The sequence below is a fragment of the Pogoniulus pusillus genome, chromosome 2 (genome assembly GCF_015220805.1).
Source record: "Pogoniulus pusillus isolate bPogPus1 chromosome 2, bPogPus1.pri, whole genome shotgun sequence".
In the NCBI taxonomy this organism is placed as follows: domain Eukaryota; kingdom Metazoa; phylum Chordata; class Aves; order Piciformes; family Lybiidae; genus Pogoniulus; species Pogoniulus pusillus.
Genome location: NC_087265.1, coordinates 20725949 through 20743617, shown reverse-complemented (window position 1 = coordinate 20743617; position 17669 = coordinate 20725949). Strand labels below are relative to the sequence as shown.

General features: G+C 41.8%; 1 protein-coding gene across 1 annotated transcript in view; it reads right to left on the bottom strand.

Annotated features, from left to right (window-relative positions):
* The window catches only part of COL5A2 (collagen type V alpha 2 chain), a 167569-nt gene that overhangs the window by 51452 nt on the left and 98448 nt on the right, over window positions 1-17669 (bottom strand). The window contains exons 7-16 of the mRNA XM_064158033.1: window positions 14389-14499; window positions 12586-12663; window positions 9799-9843; window positions 9275-9328; window positions 8646-8699; window positions 7172-7225; window positions 6114-6167; window positions 5302-5355; window positions 4074-4118; window positions 1707-1760 (exon numbers count right to left, since the gene is read on the bottom strand). Coding sequence (XP_064014103.1) covers window positions 1707-1760; window positions 4074-4118; window positions 5302-5355; window positions 6114-6167; window positions 7172-7225; window positions 8646-8699; window positions 9275-9328; window positions 9799-9843; window positions 12586-12663; window positions 14389-14499 — 603 coding nt within the window. The remainder of the gene's footprint in view (window positions 1-1706; window positions 1761-4073; window positions 4119-5301; window positions 5356-6113; window positions 6168-7171; window positions 7226-8645; window positions 8700-9274; window positions 9329-9798; window positions 9844-12585; window positions 12664-14388; window positions 14500-17669) is intronic.

Genomic DNA, 17669 nt, shown 5'->3' with positions numbered 1-17669 from the left:
AGTTATAAGAACTCTGTGGTTTTGTTTTGGTTTATTTTATTTCATTTAATTTTGTTTCATTTCACTTCATTTTATTTAATTTTTATTTTATTGTGCTAGATTGAAGCTAGCTAGAATATTTTGGTAAGAAGGATTAGATCACAGGCTGTGAAAGAGAAACAATGGTGATGTCTACTTCACTCATAGGCTTGCTGAGATGTATAAGAACAGGAGTATAAATATAGATAAGGCAGTTCAAGCACTGCCTGAGCTCTGGGCTGCATTTTCTCTCTAACCTCACACTCCATCTCTCTGATGAATCCACTTTGCTTCCTAACCCCTCTGGCTGACCCTCCATTCTTCCTTGGGGCACAAGGCAACGTCTGGGGTAAGGTAGGGGAGTGGCAGAAGGTGGAAGGGCGGTTGTGAGCCCCTCCTGGTTTCTGGGAGGGGAGTTGTGTTTCTGTATTACCTTTTACCTTGTATATTTCTGTCTATAACTGTATATACTGTAAATATCTGCTTGTATATTGAGCTAAGCTGTAAATATAAAACTTCATTCAAATTTCCAGAGCCGACTGAGTCTAGTCTGGGTGACTTCCAAAGTGGAGGGGGGCAGGGAACACCCAAACCATCACATTTATTTTTATTTCTAGTTATTGTTAGCATTTTGGGGGTTGGTCTCTTCTCCCAGGCGACCAGCAACAGAACAAGGGGACACAGTCTCAAGTTGTGCCAGGGGGTGAATAGGCTGGATGTTAGGAGGAAGTTCTTCACAGAGAGTGATTGGAATGGGCTGCCCAGGGAGGTGGTGGAGTTGCTGTCCCTGGAAGTGTTCAAGAAAAGCCTGGATGAGGCACTTAGTGACATGGTCTAGTTGATTGGCTAGGGCTGGGTGCTAGGTTGGACTGGATGATCTTGGAGGTCTCTTCCAACCTGGTTAATTCTATGATTCTATTTTTGACACCAGCCATACAAAGTGACCAAAGAAATGCTGGATTGCAGAGCCCTCCAAACACTGGCATGGAAAAATTCTGGAAGAAGTTATGCTCCCTTTCAAGTAAATGGATTTCTCTGTTTCCACAGAGGCCTCTGTCACATTTTCAGTGTAACTGTAACATAAATGGAACACGTAAAAGTCATGGGGAGAAACGCCAGAAAAAACACCACCTGACACAGAACATAAAGCACCAGAAATAAGTTTCTTCTCAAATGCGACCTCATGTCAAGGCTAATCCTTCTTTCTTTGCTGAAAAGCAAACCACTTTTTAAGAATTACTATTTTTCTGGGCTTTAATAAGTCTAAATTTTCATTTCAAACTTCTTTTCTGGACAAAGCCAATAGATATTATTTCTTAGTTCAATAACTCTTGGTGAAAACAGCCTCTCAAGAGAAATTTCACACACACACACAAATTCAAAAAAGAAGTTGTAGTACAGTGAAGAGATTTGGCCTCGTGTGCAGCACTGCTATGAGAAATGAGTATACAGCTTAACATTCTTCATTTCAAACTGGTTTTTAGTTGCGAAATTTACAGTAAAGGTCTCACCCCACAAAACTCTGCTCAGGCCCTAACTGAAGCTACAGCAGAACTCCCCATGGAACTGGAAGGCAGTCAAATGAAAAAAAAAAAAAAACAGAACAAACTACTGTCAGACTCAGGGGTTCAAATTTAAAGTAATATAAGGGAAGAATTACAAGGAGAGAGAATGAAGATGCTACTTACAGGGGCACCCTGTGGCCCAATTCGGCCTCTTTCTCCTGGCATTCCTCTCGGTCCCTTGAAAAGAGAAAAAAAAAGTGCATTATTGAGGAGCTCATCATGGTACAGCAGAAAACTGTTACAAAGTTCACTTGACTTTTCCCACCCCCGTAGTGCAGAGAATGCAAACCACCCTCTTTTTTGCTTCTTTTTCTTCTTTGTCTTTGCTTTTTCCTACTTTTTTTTCCTTTGTTTTTTAAACATTCTTGACTTTTCGCTTGCCTCAAATTAAGTTTTGCACTGTATCACTCTTCAGCAATTTTCTGCCTAGCCTTCTTTATTTGCTTTTAACAAGAATGTGATTACATTCCCTGAGACTACAAGCATGGTAAAGAGAGATGATGTGAACAGTTACAGAACCAATCTTTTTGCATGCTGCAGATGTAGCTTATCTTGTCCTACGGCAGCAAAGAAGTAGCAGCTAACATAAATCCTTGTTGCCTTGCAGGCTTGCCCAGTAGAAATTGAATAGACTGTGATTTCTCTTTTCCTGTTCCAGCAGTGTTTCTAGCTTGAAGCACATCAGAATAAATACTGTAATGTATTCATCAAGAACAATAATGCAATGTCATTTACCACAGCTCATTCACCAACTAGGGTCCACTTCAGGGATATTAGATTCTGCATGACACAAGGCAGTACTTTGCAGAAAGATTTCATTATCTGATATTAGAAAGGTGCTTTACTTCCACAAGCACTGCTGAGAATTGATTTTTTGGCTTGTTAGGCTGCTCATAGGTTGTCCAAAACCACATCTGAATGAAAACTACTCCAAGAGAATGTTTCCTGGTTTCATTTCCATGTCATGCATGCTTAATCCGCACCACAACCTTCAGAATCCTCTGTCCGTGCTTTTCTTAGCTAAAGAGTGCATTTCTGACCTAAATTGTTCCATTTCTACCTCAGTGTTGTGGGAGGCCCAATAGGCCCAAAATAGGCTTATACATGTCCTGCCTTGCCCAGGCATGCGTTTCTGCTCCACCAGAGAGGCAAGCCCGGGAAAAGGACACAAAAGAACCTGGAGCCACTGAGTCTGGCCTGCCCAGGGTCCAGTGGTAAACAAGGTACACACTTAGCTTGTGCCTGCCTAGTGCAAGGTCCGTGCTTTTCCCAAATTTGGGTGATAGTGAGCCTATGGCTTTGCCTAATATGGTAAGGTTTGGCTAACTGCCATCCTGATTGGCTATTCTGTGTCCAAAGGGCAATTAATCTCGGCCCACATTGATAAAAGGAGATACGCAGGTAAACAATGTGCTTGCTCCCCTGTGCTTTTGCTCCTCTGTTTTCTCTGCTGTGCTCAGCCATGCTCTGCTGTTGCCTGCTGTAATTGCCTATTGCTTTATTGTTTGCCTGGTAAACTCCACTGCCATGAGTTACGAGGAGCAGACTCTGGATGCCTGCACACAATCGGCTTGTGTGGTCAGCGTGACGTTGTGCTGAGACTGCATGGCATCTGCCTCTGCACCTGAAAGTCCTGCTCAGGAGAAGCCAGGAGACAAGGTCAGAGATTGTCTGCCTCTTTCCCCAGAAGCCGGCAAGAATCAAGTACCATGTCTGACAAGACAGAGTCCCCTGAAAGCATTTGGGCACTGTCTGGACTGTGGCTAAGCCCCGTGAGTGGGTAATAGTAATTTGTGAGTAAATACTTAAATGCCTCTTTGTAATTCTCCACTGCCTTCTGCCACGAGCAGAAAGAGCTCCTTGAGCCCATCTACTGGGCAAGAGGCATATTGACCGCAAGCGGCATTTGACCACAGGAATCTTCTCTTCCAGTTCAATTAATGTTTAAATATTTTGCTGGTTATTACTAGATCTAGATCTTACCCATAGAATGTTTCCATGGCTGTGTAAGAACCCAAAATATTATTAAATTAGTGGCCTTGGGTGGCGAGAGTTCTGAATAGCAAAATTAATAACCAATATTAATTTTGGAGAAATATCACCTCACATTAATTAATCTTCCCCTCCACAACACTCAGAGTAATGTAATCGAGTTCAGGCTACACTGAAATCACTCTGTATGAACCATCAACATGTAAAAACCTAGATTTGATTATCTGACACTTACAGGAGCAATCAAACCATCACAAAACCTGCCATCAAATCCCTGTCGTGCCTTCTGATTTGTTATTCTTATCCACATCTGTGGACTGCAAAGAATAACAGTTTGCAGACCAGGAGACCAAAGGTACTGTTAGTGTTACAGAAAATAAAGCCTTCATTAAGAGAAAAGTCAGCTTCATGACATCAAGTAGAATTGAATTTCGCATTGGCCACATCTTTTACAAGCTTAAAGTCACTTCCGTAACACCCAATGAAGATGACACTCACTAGAGGACCCGTTGGACCCATGGCACCTGTTGGTCCGGATTCTCCCTACAAATGGAAATGAAATGACACAATTAGAGGAAATTAGCCAGAGAAAAAAGAAGTTAGATGTTTCATCCCTGTCCCCTGCCCCTGTGCTGGACCTACGAGGCAGATATGCACATCCGCATGCATCAAGAGCATTGCTGTTGCCCATGCTGATGGGAGCTGCTATGTTTGCATAATCTCAGTGAAGCTGACTTAACTCCTACATGTTGTAGCTAAAACCTCACTCATCTTTTGTACTCTTTTTACCAAGTCTTCTGCTGTTACCACCACAGAAAGTGGAAGGCAATCTCAGGAAAGAAAGCTTGAAATCTTTCTTTTTATTTTTTCTCCTTACTGATTTCACATTTGGATTTGGATTTTGGAAGATTCACTTTACTATAACAGTCCTGTTCCACTGGTGATTACCATCTACACAAGGTCAAACATATTTCAGCATCAGCACTGATCAATGTGGAAAAAGCCTAGAAAACAAAAAGGTTGTTTATGGTCCTTTGGAATAACTTTTAATCCTCCTGGAAAGAATTGTCACCAGCTGGCTATCACATGTTAGCACTGCTTAGAGATGAAGTTTCAGTACCAGTGAGGATACAAAATTCTAAGAGAATAGATTTGTTAGGTGACAAAATAGTCAGTGGGATAAAACACATTCTCTCAACTCTCCAGTATCTGCCTGTTTCAAAATGGTAATCCAAAAGAGGAGAGTCAGCTTTTAGTTATGGATTATTGTTTCATTCCATTTTCAAATTTAGAAACTGTTTTTTCTTCTCTCAGTTTGGTCAGATAAGAGCCAGCAAGAGCCATGAGCTGGCCAAGTAGAGAACTGCAATGTGTGCATGGGCTCTTTATTAACAGACTGTGCTGTCCTGGTTACTACGTAAGTGTCACAGACAGACCACAGTCACTTCACCTGGTGATCCTTCACAGGCTTACAGCTGAGCTCCAGCTGACATTGTGACTGGCACCAGTGAACTCTTTATGAAGCCCGCACATGTTCCTCCATAGCAGTTTTTATGGATCACACACAGAGCGAAAATGAATAATTCCACCCAGCTTTCTCACTTTCATACTAGCAGCATGGACAGGAGAGGGCAAGAAAGCAGCATTATAAATTTCTACTATTTTTCATGATTCTGGCACTAAAGAAAACATGCTTAAGCAGTTAGTTCTTTGGGTCATGAAATACCTTTGCTCCAGCTGCTCCAATTTCACCTTTTGGACCATCAAGTCCTTTCAATCCCTGTAAGGGTATAAAAGAAAAAAAAAATAAAAGGTGAAATTGTCTTTATAAATGTACACACAGAGAACATTCCCACTATTGTTGTTAAAATAACTCAATACTAAAGTGTGAAGAATGGTCCAAGGTGGCAAGAGCAAGAAAAGGGAAGAAATCAAGAAGGAAAAAATCCAGATGGAATAAAAAGTTTTAAACATTTCCTAAATGGAAACCATTTGTAGGAGGTACATTTCCTTGGATCTGGTTTCCCTTTTAAAACAAGAACCTTAAAAAAAAAAAAATGTCCTAAAACAACAAGAAGGAGGCTCTGAGCCATAGGAAACCTTTTTATTCCTCCCCAAAGCAAAATTCTGGCCAGAAAACTTGGTAATTTGCAATGACTCCATGCTGCAAACATATCCACCTCTCAGGATCTCCACCCTAATGGAAGACTTGCCAACAATGTGAGAGAACTGGCAGGTTCGTGCCTCCTGAAGCTTGGCAGGGCTCACACAAGCTCCTTCCAGATTCCCAGATCATTTGAAAATAGAGTGAAGAAAGCACTAGAGAATATAACAAAGGTCATTTTAAAGGGGAATAGTGCAGACTTTCTGCAAGACCCTCTTTCTTTTAAATGCCACTGATTGTGCTGCAGTGGGCAGCACTAGAAGTGTGATCAAATTCACCACTAATACAGAAAGATAAATTAAAATTGAGCACCTTTATACTGAAACTGCCCAGAAATGTCATGTACAAGGAGAGGGAAAAACCTCATTTCTTACCCTGTGTCCCTTGAGACCTGGGAGACCAGGAGCACCAGGAAAGCCTCGAGGCCCCTAAGTAGGAAAAAGAGGGAAAAAACCCCAAACATCAACCACATAAAATCTCTATTTGTGACCAGAGGCACTCAAAAATGCACAAACATGGCATTTTGGAACATGGTTTAGTGAGAATGGAGGTGCTGGATTGATGGTTGGACTTGATGATCTCAGGGGTCTTCTCCAATCTTCAAGATTCCAGGATTTTATGATTCTGGTGCTAACAGGGAAGAGGACAGCAGCAGTACCTGAAGGGGGCCTACAAGGAGGATGGAGAGAGACTGTTTACAAAGGCCTGGAGTGATGTGTATGTGTGCAGCTGCAGTACTTCCTTCCTGCATTATAAAGTAGTCTGTAAGATTATTGGATTGAGCAAAACAGCTTGATCCGGACAAAACACTACTCTGTGGACCACATTTGTCTCAAGCAGCTTATGAAACACTGTCCTTGGGCCATGAAACTTAGGAGGAAAATTTAGGTAACCACATTGTTAAAAAAAAATTATCTCTCTGTCCAAGAGATCATATCTGCAGTTGTTAACAGAATTGCCAACCAAGAACGGGACACTTAAAAAGAAAAGGAGGCATCACAGAATCAGAGAGTTAACCAGGTTGGAAAAGCCCTTTAAGATCATCGAGTCCAACCTATCACATAACACCTTCTAATTAACTAAACCATGGCAGTAAGTGCCTCATCCAGCCTCCTCTTAAACACCTCCAGGGGTGGGGACTCCACCACCTCTTAGAAGATGATTTTATCAAATGGCTTTAGTACTGGGATTTACTTGTCCTCTTTTCAGGCACACTACCGCTCCCTTCCAGATGAGATGTTCACCTTGAAATGACTCTCAGGATTAACTAAAAGACTTATTGAATCACCTGCTTGGTTCTGAGCTACAGCATCAATCTGGATCATTAGAGTAAGCTGCTGCAGGTACTTCTGAAATCAAATGGCAGAGCTTTGCACTCATGATTAAAAGGAACAGTGATAACATAGGTATGATTAAATAATCATGCTCTTACTGGAGATCCTGGAAATCCAGGCTCACCGGATTGTCCTGGTCTACCAGGTTCACCCTAAGGAAAGAAAAAAACAACAAACACAAACACATGAAAACAGCAAATGCCGACATTAACTTCTCTCGCCATTGGAACAAATGAGGACATTCACATCACTATTGTCTATCTCCTCTTTCCTGTAACAATTTCGGTGACATAAATCAACTGCACACCCGATTACCAATGTGGATTACACCCATTAACTCATTAAAAAAAAAAAAAAGTTTTTTTTTTAAAGAGAGACTGAAGACTTGAGTCCAAAATGCATCCCAGCATCACAAGATGGTGCTGCAACATAGCTGCACTGTGAATTAATGAGGCAACGTTTTTGGCATCATCATGCAGAGGATGAAATTACTTTCATTTTCCACAGGAACAGCAATCTAAACCTGCCTCCATTGTAGCTTGTCAGTGGTTTACAATTTTATTCTAGGTCAGTGACTATTTTTCTCTGAGATACAACAGAAAATACAAAAGAATCAAATAAGCATATTTTGAAGACGATTCACAGTCCCCCTGTACCCCAAGCAAATGTTTCTTCACATGCATCCATCAGTTCAAATGCATCCAGGACTCTGGGCTGCAGGAAAATGCAAGGCTTCAGAAAAGGAGTTCCTGGACAGAAAGAAGGTAGAGTGCTTCCTAAATGCAATTGAGGCCCCCATTGATACCCTGGAACTGGAAGAAGTTCTTAGACCAGTGTCAAGGTTCAGCTTTCCTTCACTGAGTGTTAACTTTTTCCAAAGAATCCTGTCACTTCTGGTATACAACAACACCTAGCACCTTCAATTTTCAACTCCTTGCCAAGGTAGAGATTACAATTCAGATGCCTTTAACGTGCTTTGCAAGACAAGAAGACATAAGTTAGGCTACTGTTGTGCAGTATAGATACGTATATATATACTTTTGTAAGATGTGCGATATACACAGCTCACATACATGTGTCCACACATGGATAGAATCATAAAATCAGTTATGATTATCATATATTATTGAAATCAGTTAGGAATATCATGCATTATTAAGAAGTTGAAAAACATGAATGCTAAAATGTCATTTTCCAGACCCAGGTGAAGGTTATCACTTAGTCCTTCTCACCGATCATGCAATCCCAAAGAGAGGAAATACCTCCAAATGCCCCCTCCTATTATTCTGTTTGATTTCAAGCAGAGCATCTGTGGCTGAGGCAAGAAATAATAAAGAACCAGTGCTTAAACCTTTGGCATGATGGTAACACGTAAAGAAAAGAGAAGAGGGTTTTGAAAAGGTTGGCTAAGAGTTACAGCTGAGACACTGCACTTAATGAGGAGTGTGTTTTTACAAAGCACAGAGATAAAAGGAGTTACAACAGGCACATCTGCTGGTTAGTCACTGTCTCGAAGATGCCAACATTTGTTTTATTAAAAATAAAACAAGATACAAAGAATAACAAACTCACATCTTCACCAGGTTTGCCTGGAGGTCCCTCTGGTCCACGAGATCCGACTGGACCCTAAGAAACAAATGTATTTGTTGAGAAGACAATTTAGCCATCACTAAAATATCTATTTGCTCCACTTTGAAATCTGTTTCTTATAAAAACAGATGCAGAAAAAGGATGATTTTATGTCTAAGGACATTTGCTTAATTTTCTAGTGCTCTTTCTCACCATCCTGCCTCTAGGAAACCTAAAAAAAAACAAAACCCAGGATGGATATTTTAAGAGATAAAAATAACACAGTTGCTGATCTTCCAAATCCCTTTTTCTTTGAAATCATTGCATCACCTCCAAAAAATAAACATTCTCTTCATACTCTGAGTAAGTTACACTACAAGATGTGGTTTTACAGCACTTCACCAGCCTCAGGTCTGCGCTGAAAAAGTAACAATTGGCTTTTACAACGATCATTACTGTGCATGTTCAAGACTATTTCAATCCACGGATTCAGGCCAGCATGCTTTGAACACCACAACTCTTGCCTACAGTTAATTAATAGCCTCAGCTGAGACAACATGAAAGAGAAATCTGTTCTGAAGTAAGTGGTGTGTGCAATCATCTTATAGAATGTTTCTATTTATCAGCCTTACCATAGGTCCTGGGTCCCCAGGTTCACCAGGAGGGCCTGTAGGGCCAGCACCACCCTGAAATGAACCAAAGATTACCCAAATGACAAATTTCAAACAGTAAAAAAAAAATACAAGGATATAATAAAAAAAAAAATCCACGACCAGGAAAATCATAGCCCATGGGACAGTCTGGATTCTAATTCAGAACTAGCACAAAAGGAATTCTGAAGTCCCTCAAGCTTCAGGTAAGTTCTGTGCCATACACAAACCCCACTGGAGACTTAACACTGTGCCAATCCTGACACCAGAACAGTCATCATTTTAGGTGATATGGCTTGGGTTAAAACTTTGTTAAAGGTGTAATGATGTGTGTAATAAGAGTACATTCAGGGCAGAGCTCCAGAGCTGCACATCTAGATTCACCTCTAGAGGAAGATGCATTCATCCATGCATGCACAACATTGAACATTGCCTCATAGATGCACATGCAAAGCAGCCACATCGTGCTCTGGCTTAGCTTCAATCCCCTCAGGTGAAGGGCTTACCTGCTTGCCTTGGAGACCTTGAGGACCTCTTGGACCCACTGGACCCTATCAACAACATACTTGGTTACACACTGGAAAATACCCTTCCCCAGAGAGCAGAACAGCCTGATAGTCATCTCCAGGAAAACATTTGTATGGCCAAACCCTCTGAAAGTCTTTTACTTGGGAGATTGATGTCATGAAATATGGAAGTAGATAGAAAGGAAATCCTCAGTCAAAAAGCCACAGGAGTGTAGACTCATTAGCAGCTGAAAAAATAAGAGGGTCGTTGCTAGTTGGAACCTCACAGCCTCTGTAATCTGTTGGAATAGCTGGGATGCCTGCATAGCTCCACTGACAAAAAGAGCTGCTGGGGTTAGGATCTTCCCTTGAAGGGAATCTCAGCAGTCAGATCAATCTCATTGTGGAATCAATGACAAAATAAATTTAGGCTGCCATTCCCAGCCATGAGCAAGCAACAAGCTGCAATGGAAGGACATATTTTCATGAGTCATACAAACCACTAAATAGCTCCCAAATGGCTGTGGTCTGCTGCAGAAAATTCAGAATTCCCTTTAAAAAGCTCCATGAGATTTTTCAGGAAAAAATCTTGTCCCTCATTGTAACTTACATCATGAAGTCAAGATAATCTTGTCTGGAAGTAAGTCTCTAGCTCATAGCAATAACCAAATTTCTACAGCAGACAAAAACTTGCATTTTTGACAGAGGATCAATATTTCTGTCTTTTACACACAATTAAATACCTTTGACTAATTTTTACAAAGCAAATGTTAAAGAGTTACTTATAGGCCACTTAAAAATCCTGACCAATGAGAAAAGAAGAACAGTGGCTTAGCTGAGTGACTATCAGCCACCCAGTTCATAAGGGAAGGGAAAACAAGGATTATCACAGAACATGATGAATCAATGCAGATAGCAAGTGAGTGTCATCTCTCTTTAGGAGACTTTGTGTAAGGCAATAGAGAGACCCAGAGATTGAAAATATCTTAAAATAGATATTAATATTAAAATGTATATTTGAGAGTCACAGAAGAAGGGGCAGTAGAAGAGACCACAGAATCACAGAGTCATAGAATGGTTTAGGTTAGAAGGGACCTCAAAGATCATCCAGTTCCAACCCCCTGCCATAGGCAGGGACATCTCCCACTAGAACAGCTCACTCAAGGCCTCATCCAACCTGGCCTTGAACATCTCCAGGGAGGGAGCAGCCACAGCCTCCCTGGGCAACCTCTGCCAGTGTCTCATCACACTCACTGCAAAGAACTTCTTCCTACCATCCAGTTTAAATCTTCCCTCTTCCAATTTGAACCCATTACCCCTCATCTTGTCATTACAAAACCTTGTAAGATGAGAGATACAGGACATGCAATGTCTGAAGACAAATTGAGTGAAAGGGTGACACAAAATGATGGAAGACAACAAGGTAGGGCAGGATTTTGGAAGAAATCATCCTGTGTGCACCCAGTGAATTTACTCTATTTATTCTATCATCCATGGAAAAAAGGAACTCTCTCGGAAGAAATCACTGTAAAAGTTAATCCTAAGGCAAACCATCAAGATCATCTTTAGGACTTTCTCAATTGTACAGAAACTAAGTCTGAAGGTTACTAGTGGGGCCTCATGTAGGGGATTCTATTCAGGGTAAAGCAAACTGTCACTACAGTCACTAAGGGTTGGTTTCCTAAGAATGAATGTTTAAACCAACAGCAAGAAGTGGAACAGTATCTTCAACATATCACAATGTGATAAATACACACAGTGAAAAGAAGGAATACTCAGAAGCAACCGCAAATGCTTCTAGAAGAGAGAGGTTAGTGTAGTGAAACAGCTCTCACAGATGGTAAACAATGCCACTGCTTCAGCCTGGAGAAGAGAAGGCTCTGGGGACACCTAATAATGACCTCCCAGACCTGAAGGGAGTCTACAAGAAGGATGGAGAAAGACTGTCCACAAAGTCCTGGAGTGATAGGACGACAGGCACTGGGTTCAAACTAGAAAAGAGCAGATTTATATTGGATGTTAGGAGCAAGTTCTACAGCATGAGGGTAGTGGAACATTGCAACAGGTTGCCAAGGGAGGTGGTTGGGGCCCCATCCCTGGAGATATTCAAGCTGAGGCTCAGCAGGGCTTTGGGAAACCCGATCTACTTGAGGATGTCCCTGCTGACTGCAGAGGGATTTGGACTGGATGACCTTTGGAGGTCCCTTCCAGCCCAGACCATTCTATGATTAAGGTCCTAAAAAAATGTCCTCTGTGCATTATCTAAAGAGTGAGAGATGCCAATGGCACAACTCGACTCACTGGAGAAACAGGATGTCTGCCTTCAAACAACAAAGCACTGCTTTCAGAAATATTCTGTAAATTACTACCAAAAATACAGACCTTTGATGCCACCATGGGAAAAGAACCATCCAAGGCTGCACAGTTCCTTATTCTGCTCTGTGTTATACCTGGCTTTTTTCAGTTACTTTGCAGTGACTCAAGAAAGGAGGAAAAACAGGATCATTTTTCTCCCCTCCCTGTACCTTACTGCTAGTAGCTGCTTTCTTTCAAAGGAGGGAAGGAAAACAAAGTTAGAGATGGGGGAGGGGAATAAAAGCTTTCACTTTACTAGAATATTTATTCACTTCTTTTTTTTCCAGGTACCATGCAAGACTGCACTATAAGATCCTGTACCTCCAGTTTCTAGAGGCACAGGAAGTTAAAAAGGATTAATTCTCCTTTGGGTTTTCACACGTGCACTATACCTCCCCTCTTTTCTACAGCACAGAGGTAATCTGGTCTTACCACTGCACCAGGCATCAGTCCCATCTGACTGCCAAGGCCAGATTTCTCATCCAGTCCTGCCATCTGAGCTGCAAAGGGCTGTAAAAAAAAAAGGATGGGTGATTTGGGTTGTCAGTCATTTTGGCAGTTCATAAAGCAAAAGTCTATGCAAACAAAGCTTCCTAACACATACTGGATTTGCAGCATTAAGAAGCAAATTCTTGGTTTAATCATTGCAATAAAAGTTGTATTTCCTGTGAATCTGAGGCAGTTTAAGGCTTCATACATCATACACCAGGTGAATGCATCATATTGTCTGCTCACTGCCCCCACCTGAATACTGAACAGAAGAGAAAACTGCCTAACCTGAGGGAAAGCCTCTCCTGATGTTAATCTGATGTTAATTATCTTTCTTTCACCACCTTCAAATTTAAATCATGTCTTACCTTCACCCACAATATTCTTCCATGTCCTTAAAGCCTTTCTTTTGTTCTCACTTAGTGTGTTTCCAGTTCAGAAATACCCAAGTGGAAATGCAGCTGACTTTATAATTTGAAATTAGAAAGTTTTTAAGGGTGTTGCCCTTATCCAGCAAAGCTGAAGGTCACTGCTGTTTGTGCCAATTTAGAGACAACTTAGCTGGAGAAGGGAGAGTTCAAGTGCCCTCCTTGTTTTGCTAACACAGAGCTGCAATCAACAGTTTCATTTTGCTCCCTTCAGAGCCAGATCCTCACTCATGGCAAGGCCCAGAGTTTATGGTGGCTGAAAAGGAGCAATTGCACAAACGTGCACTCAGAGACGTCTAAAACTGAGAGCTTGTTCCACACTAAATTGGTCCCAAAACAGATTTTCCACAAGGCTGGAGACTGCCTAACTTCAGTGACAGAAATACAAAGAGAAGCCTTAGATTTCTGGCTACACCTGTTCTTTCACAATTTCTGAGGAAATCTGTGGGACAGTGGCCTAACACTCATCCTGGTGCTCCTGTGACTCTAAGGCATTCCTCTGGGCTGCAGGTATTTGCTTGGGCTGAATTTGCACGACTCAGGACTCTTTGGAAAGGTGCTTAAGTCAAGAAATGCTGCCCAGACTTGCACCCTGTTGGCCTAATGTGAGTATTTCAGCTTATTGCCAGAATAACTATTGTGTGCAGTCACCTTGCAGGAACAACAGCGAGGGAAATCAAAACAGATTGTCTTGAAATGGTAATGAGTGTGTAACCAGATACACCTGAGAAACTCAAACATGCATTTCACTATCAATCATAATTAGTGTTCCATCGAATGGGGCGGGAGGGGAGGAAAAAATGTCTCACAGAACACCTCCTTGTCTGTATCTCTGGCTGCTCAGCACTGCTTTACACACACAATTCCTTGCCTCATCTTCTCAGTGCTGGTCTGAGCAATTCCAGCCAGAAGTGTTTTTAACCATATTCTAATCTATTTCATTACTTATTCTGTTATTATTCATCTCACTTTTTCTTTGCTCTGTTCCTTACTTGGTACACCAGCTTCCCTGTACTACTGTCCACATCCCTTAGGTTTAAGTGAGGTGGAACTAACAGAACCCTACTGAAAGGTTTAGATTTGGGCATACTGGCTTTTTTAGATGCCAAAACCCATTGTGGAAGTTGTGTCCCTTGCAAGGATTCTCACATTCAACTTGCCTAATTTTTTTTTTAGCAGAACTTGAACTGCCACTGGCTGCTCTTCCTCGTGGCTGGAATGTCCCACGTTCACAAAGCAAAGAGAAGTTACCCTTTACATCATGTGGATCTGGCCCAACGTTGGCTTAACATTCTACTAAAGCCAGTGTAAAACTTACCCTGCTCAGTCCATCTGGTCCTGTGTGGGTAGGATGTCCTGGAGGACCAGGGTCACCAGGTTGACCAGGGATACCAGGTTCACCATCAATACCTTGAGGACCACGGGGACCCTAGAAAGCAAATGAGACATGACCACAGTGTGTAAGCATATTCATTAAAGTCACAGTGACTGGCAAACAAGTGCCTCACTTGCTAGGCCTTGGTTAGGGAGTGGGAGGGGACTGGGTCCAGCTTGGGTCATTTTGGGTCCATTTTGGCTCACTTTGGGTCAAATTTGAGTCTATTTTGAGCCTATTTGGGGTAACTTTGGGTCCATTTTGGGGTCTAATGGAGTATTATGGTTCAGTTTGAGTCCATTTTGGGTCATTTTGGGTCACTTTGGGTCAAATTTGAGTCTATTTTGAGCCTATTTTGGGTAACTTTGGGTCCATTTTGGGTCTATTGGAGTATTATGGTTCAATTTGAGTCAATTTTGGGACATTTTGGGTCAATTTTGGACCATTTTGGGTCCATTTTGGGTCCATTTTGGGTCACTTTGGGTCCATTTTGGGCCTATTTTGGGTAACTTTGAGTCCATTTTGGGTCTATTTGGGGGTATTTTGCTTCAAATTGAGTCCATTTTTGGTCATTTTGGGTCAATTTTGGTCCATTTTGAGTCCATTTTGATTTTCTTTGGGTCCATTTAGATCCAGTTTGGGGCATTTTGGGTCCATTTATGATCAATCTGTATTCCTGCAAACAATCAGCATCTCTCAAAACCTGTTGCTACCTTCAGATCAGAAGCACCAGCTAAAATTAGTCACAAATCCAACACACAAGCAAACTGCAGTAGCTCCTCTCACAGGCTCTTTCAGCCACTCAGACTTCCCGACATTCCGTACTGGAGCATATTACTCCTGAAAAAAAAACTATTTGGCATTGTACACAATACAAAATATCACCAATTGCCTTCTGAAATTAGATCAGTGTAGATACGTACTTAGGAAACTCTGCAAGCCTGGATTTTAACAACCTTCTGACACTGTGACTGGTATAGGCAGCTCATACTGTTGCTGAATTCTCATCACAGCTACACTGCCATAAATTAAGAGAAACTCCTTTGGTGTTGCTGCTATCTCCAGCTAACATTTGCAGGATGGATAAAGAAGCCATCCCATTGCTTCCATTTTAATCACCCACTTTTGATTCCTAAACTGCATTCATCTTACCTTGGGTCAGAACTAAAATTAAATGCAGCAGCAGTTAATAAAACATCAGTGGAACAAAATCAATAGCAACAGGGCCAATAAAGATCTACTTCAATCATAAATACAGGCTTGGAAGTGCTTGTCACTGTTGCTTCAAGCTGGTGAAGGGCTTGAAGAATAAATCCTATGAGATTTAGGTTAGGTGAGGCCTTGAGCAAGCTGTTCTAGAGGGAATTGTCCCTGCCTAAGGTGGGGCTTGGAACTAGATGATCTTTGAGGTCACTTCCAACAAAAAACATTTTATGATCCTATGGGGAGTGACTGAAGGAGTTGGGGCTGGTTAGTGTGAAAAAGAGGAGGCTGAGGGGAGACCTCATCCCTGTCTACAGCTACCTGAAAGGACCTTGTGAAGTTGGTGCTGGTCTCTTCTCACAAGTAAATAGTGATAGGAGAAGAGGAAATGGCCTCAAACTGCGACTGGGTAGGTTTACACTGGACGTCAGGAAACATTTTTCCCAGCAAGAGTGGTCAGGCATTGGAATGGGCTGCCCAGGGAGGTGGTGGAGTCATCAACCCTGGATGTGTTTAAAAGACATTTGGGTGTGGTACCTGGGGATGTGGTCTAGGGTGCACCTTGCAGAATAGGGTTCTGGGCTGGACTTGGTGATCCTGAGGGTCTTTTCCAACCTGAATGTTTCTGCAATTCTGTGATTTCTTCACTAGAATAAAATGCTTGAGTATGGTGAGGAAAAAACATTATCCTGTATAAGGAACTCTTCTGTTTTAAGAATCCTTAAGCAGAAAACTTTGGAAGCCTGGCTCAGTGAGTCATTTCCACAAACACAACTATAACCAGACAGCTTGCCTGTATTTCCACAAAACGAGGACTGTGCTTCATAGCAGTCTGCAACACATTGCAGTGGAATTTATGTCTGAACCAGCATGGTTTGAAGTAGTATGGTTTGAACCAGCATGGCTTGAAGTAACATGGTTTGAATCAGCATGGTTTGAAATAGCACAGTGGGAAATAGTATGGTTCACATGTTAAAGGAAATGCATTCCCTTGGGAAAGGGCTACAAAAGGATAGCACTGACAGTAGGATTCCTGAAATAATTATCTTAATCCTTCATCTGTCTTTATGCTCTGAAACTCCCAGAAGCTTGGCAATCAGAGGGAAAAAACCCTCTTCTTCTTATCAGACACACATGTACACCCCCTATCCTCCTGGCAGAGTAAGTTGTGAATGGACAGTGTTTGGAAATCAATGAGATATGTGCATGTTGGACCGAAGCAGGAGGTTCTAGCACAAACCTCTCTTATTTGATATTTCTTTTATAAACAGAAGTACACACTGCCAAATCTGAAAGCCCAAACTGTCCAAAGAAGGAAGAGAATTAGTTATCTTCTTTTGCCTGTTCTCCAAATAGAAAGGAAACAAAGCCAAGCATAAGAGAAAGCAAAATGTTGCCTATGAAGAATTGAGCAAACCTCAGCCCACTGATTTTCAACAGCCAAACCAAGGCACCTCACAAAATCTGATTTAGGAAAAGGTCCTTTTTAAAAAAAGAAATCTTTTTTAGAAAATTAGCTCATTTTTAATCACCTGAAATCAACCTGCACCCCTCCATACCACACCACCACCATGTCCCCAAATTGCATGTTTATATTTGTAGGCGGCAACTAACCAGTGGTGTACAGTCAATGCTTTGGGGTACAAAATCTTGGTGATACTTATTTATTTGATATTATGTATAGATATATGCTTAAAAGCCCTTTCAGTTTCTCTCATCAGCTCGAGCGAGGTTGAAAGGTGGTTAAAAAGGCTTTAACTTCCGAGAGAGGCCACGAGGTGGCACCAGGCAAACGCACAAATCACTGCGCCTGGGAGCGCTGCTGCTGCTGCTGCTGCTCGGGAATCCGCAGCGTCGGTCTGTAACGGAGCCGCTGGAGCTGTGGGTCGTGCTGAGAAGGCTCTCAAACCCCTACCTGCTTCAACTGCTACTACAGATACAGTCAACCCACATGGAAACTGAACGCGTCCATGTTTAGGGGAGTGGGCAGCAAGGTGGATTGAGAACCGGCTGAACCACAG